Consider the following 3,533-nt stretch of genomic DNA (forward strand, 5'->3'; position numbering starts at 1 on the left):
GAAGGGTCCTGGGAATGGACATTGGTGATGGTTGCACAACAAATTGAGTATACTTATTATCATTGTACTAGTAGTACACTCAAAAATAGGTATGCCTGCAGTGAAACTTTCCTAACACTGTACAGTTACTAAGTAATCTATTGTTTCTATATCAGTTTAAATTTCAGTCTTCAAAAATAAGGAAGATTGGGGATAATGGAAAATAAGATGCCCTTAAATCAAAAGAAATGAGTTCGAAGGACTGAAATGCTTCAGGAAAGTGATAGTGAGGGTCATAATCAGGGATTTCATTGTTACTAGGGGTAGAAACTGCACGCTAGAGATATAAGGGTATGAAAATCACAGTTTTGGCAAATGCAAAATACATTTGACAAGGAGGAAGTGTACTTCCATGAAGTCTAAAACCATCAAGTAGAATGTTGCAGTACACTGATGTTGCTCAAATATGGTTTGAGAACTTGAGTATTTTGCATTGCCTTTTTCCTTCCTGACTGGCATTCAAGTATGGGATAAATACGTAAATGGGATCAAACGGATGACCATGGAAGAAGTGAGCTCCTTCTGTTACATGACTTCATTGAATTACACCATGTCCTTGAGACTGAATTAGCATCCCCATCTCTGCAGCTCTGGTCCTATTTACTCAATAAGCTAGAACAGGTTTGGCTGCAGCAGACTGGAGATGAAGATGATTTAAGACTTAGTATCTACTTCAGTTTCAAAAGAATATAATTTATCTTTGTGGTTGAGAGAAGAAGTGCAAGTTCAACAGAAGGTTGTGATTTTGTGACTTTGAGGGGAGACTTTCATTATACACTTGTCTTTTTTTTTTTTTTAAGATTTGTTTATTTATTTATACAAGCACTGGGTACAGTCAGAAGTGTGGGAGGGTGAGAACTCACCAGAGCCAGAGCGGGGAACAGAACAGGCAGACTGACGAAATAAAACTGCTGAGGGGAGCCGTGGGCATGGCAGGAGAGGTCTGTCACCCCATTTGGATCCTCGCTGGTGGCCTGGGATCCAACCGGTGCTGCAGAGGCTGCGGGCAGCTTTGCAGCCCAGCGCTCAACCTCTGTGCCACTAGGGGAGGCCCTATACACTTGTCTTTTTATAGTTACTGAAAGTTTGCTTTCAGTGTCGTAGTGTCACATTGTGAGAAATCTTCGAATAAGGGTTTATTGTTTTCAGTGTACATTGATAAAGTTGAACTAATGTAGTAACAATTCCAAATAAAGTTGTTTGTATTTGCAGGTTCAATCCTTTCAGCTGCTTGTCTTGAGATTATAAATCCTCTTGTTTGGGAAGTAAAAATGCCATCCCAGATTAATCGATGTCAGGAAAAATTATTTGATTTTGGTAAGTTTTGATAAATTTCAATGTTACATATACATAAACCTTGTTATCAAGGTCTGAACTTTTCTATAGTTAAGACTATTGATTTAAATTGGTGTACAAATAGAAATGACAAATCATTTGAATAATTTCCAATAATATTGGTGGAATCATGACACCACATATGTTAGTGTCTGGTGGCACAGAATTCTTGCAATTATCAAGAACACTTTTTATTATGCCAACTGATAATAATAATGAAAATTATTTTGAAAAATCTTAAAGTGAGAAAAATGTTCAAAGAAGTTGAAATTAATTTTATGACCATGTTAAAACTTTTTACAGGTGGCAAAGTGTCTGAAATAGCTTTAAGCATTTCCACATATGTACTTATCAAGAAACCTGCACTTCTGTAGAGCATTTCAAATGATGAAACTACTGTTTATTTCTCTGTTTGCAGTGTTACTACTGTTTGAAATCATGGAAAACGTGAATGTCACATCGGATTTCATTCTTCTAGGACTCTTTAACCACACAAGAGCCCATATATTTCTCTTTGTGATGGTTCTGACAACTGCCTCCATCTCTCTGCTGGGCAACACCCTCATGATTCTTCTGATTCACAGGGACTCTCGGCTCCACACGCCCATGTACTTCCTGCTGAGCCAACTCTCCCTCATGGACCTGATGCTGGTTTCCACCATTGTGCCCAAAATGGCTGTTGACTATGTAACTGGCAAAAAATTCATCTCCCCCACTGGCTGTGGGTTCCAGATATTCTCCTTCCTCACTCTGGCAGGGGGTGAGTGCTTCCTCTTAGCAGCCATGGCTTATGACCGCTATGTGGCTGTTTGCCACCCACTGAAATACCCCATCCTCATGAACTGGCGATTATGCCTGGGAATGACACTGGGGTCTTGGTTCCTGGGGGTAGCTGATGGGCTCATGCAGGCTGCTGCTACCCTGACTTTCCCATTTTGCGATGCACGTGAGATTGATCATTTCTTCTGTGAGGCCCCCACTCTGGTGCATTTGGCTTGTGCTGACACTTCTGTCTTTGAGTATGTCATGTACATCTGCTGTGTGTTAATGCTCCTGATCCCATTTTCCCTCATCCTGATCTCCTATAGTCTCATCCTCTCTGCCGTCCTCCACATGCGTACTAAGGAAGCCCGTAAAAAGGCTTTTGCCACCTGCTCCTCCCATTTGGCTGTGGTAGGAATCTTTTATGGAGCTGCCATTTTTATCTACATGAGACCCAAATCCTACCGCTCAGCGAGCCATGACAAGGTTGTGTCTCTGTTCTATACCATCTTCACCCCTGTGCTCAACCCCCTCATTTACAGCCTGAGGAACAATGAGGTCAAGGGAGCCCTGAGAATGTGTCTGGGTCAGTGTACTGCCTTAACTAATCAGTAGGATTCCATTGATGAGGCCCAAATTCAATGCTGTACCACTTAATTATGTAAGATTTCCTAGAGAGAAGTTAGTTATCAGTGCATTATACTTTTTTTCTATTTTTTCAAATACAGCTGGAACTCCATGGGGACCATTTATTAAGCTGTTATCAAGAAATGAAATTGTGACAAAAAAACAAAAACAAAACAAAAAAAAAGAAATGAAATTGTGGATTGTTAAAAATCTATCAATCACAAATCCTTATTTAAATGTTTCCCCACACACTTCACAATAAATGTGTTTAAAAAGGAAGTAAATAGTAATATACTTTTGAAATGCTTAAAAATTTGAGGTTTAAATTGCAATCCCTAGAATGCTTAACTTTAAACGATACCCTTTGACCAGTCTCAATTATGTATGCACTTGTAATTTGCACCTAGCAAGACACAACTTTTCCAGACCATAACCTCTTTCTTGCCTTCTCAGTTGAAGCCTGTCAACTCATAAAATCACTTGCTTGATGTATTTCTATTCTTTTGTTAGGTCTATTTCAGAATTTCACATCAAAGAAAACATACAGTTGGTAATATTTTTATATTGCTTATCTTTCTCTCGGATTAATATGTTAAAGTTTTCTCTACAACTTTACATTTATCAGCAGTTTTCTCCCTTTTTATTACTAAGTAGTAGTCTTTGGTTTTAATATATCACCATTTGTTAATCAATTTTTTTTTTCACATGAACATCTAGGCTAATTTCAGTCTGGAAATGTTATGACTAAAGTTGTTATTAACCTCCTTTTG

General features: G+C 38.7%; 1 protein-coding gene across 1 annotated transcript; it reads left to right on the forward strand.

The window, feature by feature from the left end:
* The first annotated feature begins 1,758 nt into the window (after nucleotides 1-1,758).
* Nucleotides 1,759-2,751, forward strand: LOC119242646 (olfactory receptor 2T8-like). Its single transcript, XM_037508166.1, has one exon. It carries the CDS (start codon nucleotides 1,759-1,761, stop codon nucleotides 2,749-2,751), a length of 993 nt encoding a protein of 330 aa, XP_037364063.1.
* The last annotated feature ends 782 nt before the right edge of the window (nucleotides 2,752-3,533 follow it).

Source organism: Talpa occidentalis, unplaced genomic scaffold (assembly GCF_014898055.3).
Source record: "Talpa occidentalis isolate TD23 unplaced genomic scaffold, MPIMG_talOcc4v2.1 talOcc4.13, whole genome shotgun sequence".
Lineage (NCBI taxonomy): Eukaryota > Metazoa > Chordata > Mammalia > Eulipotyphla > Talpidae > Talpa > Talpa occidentalis.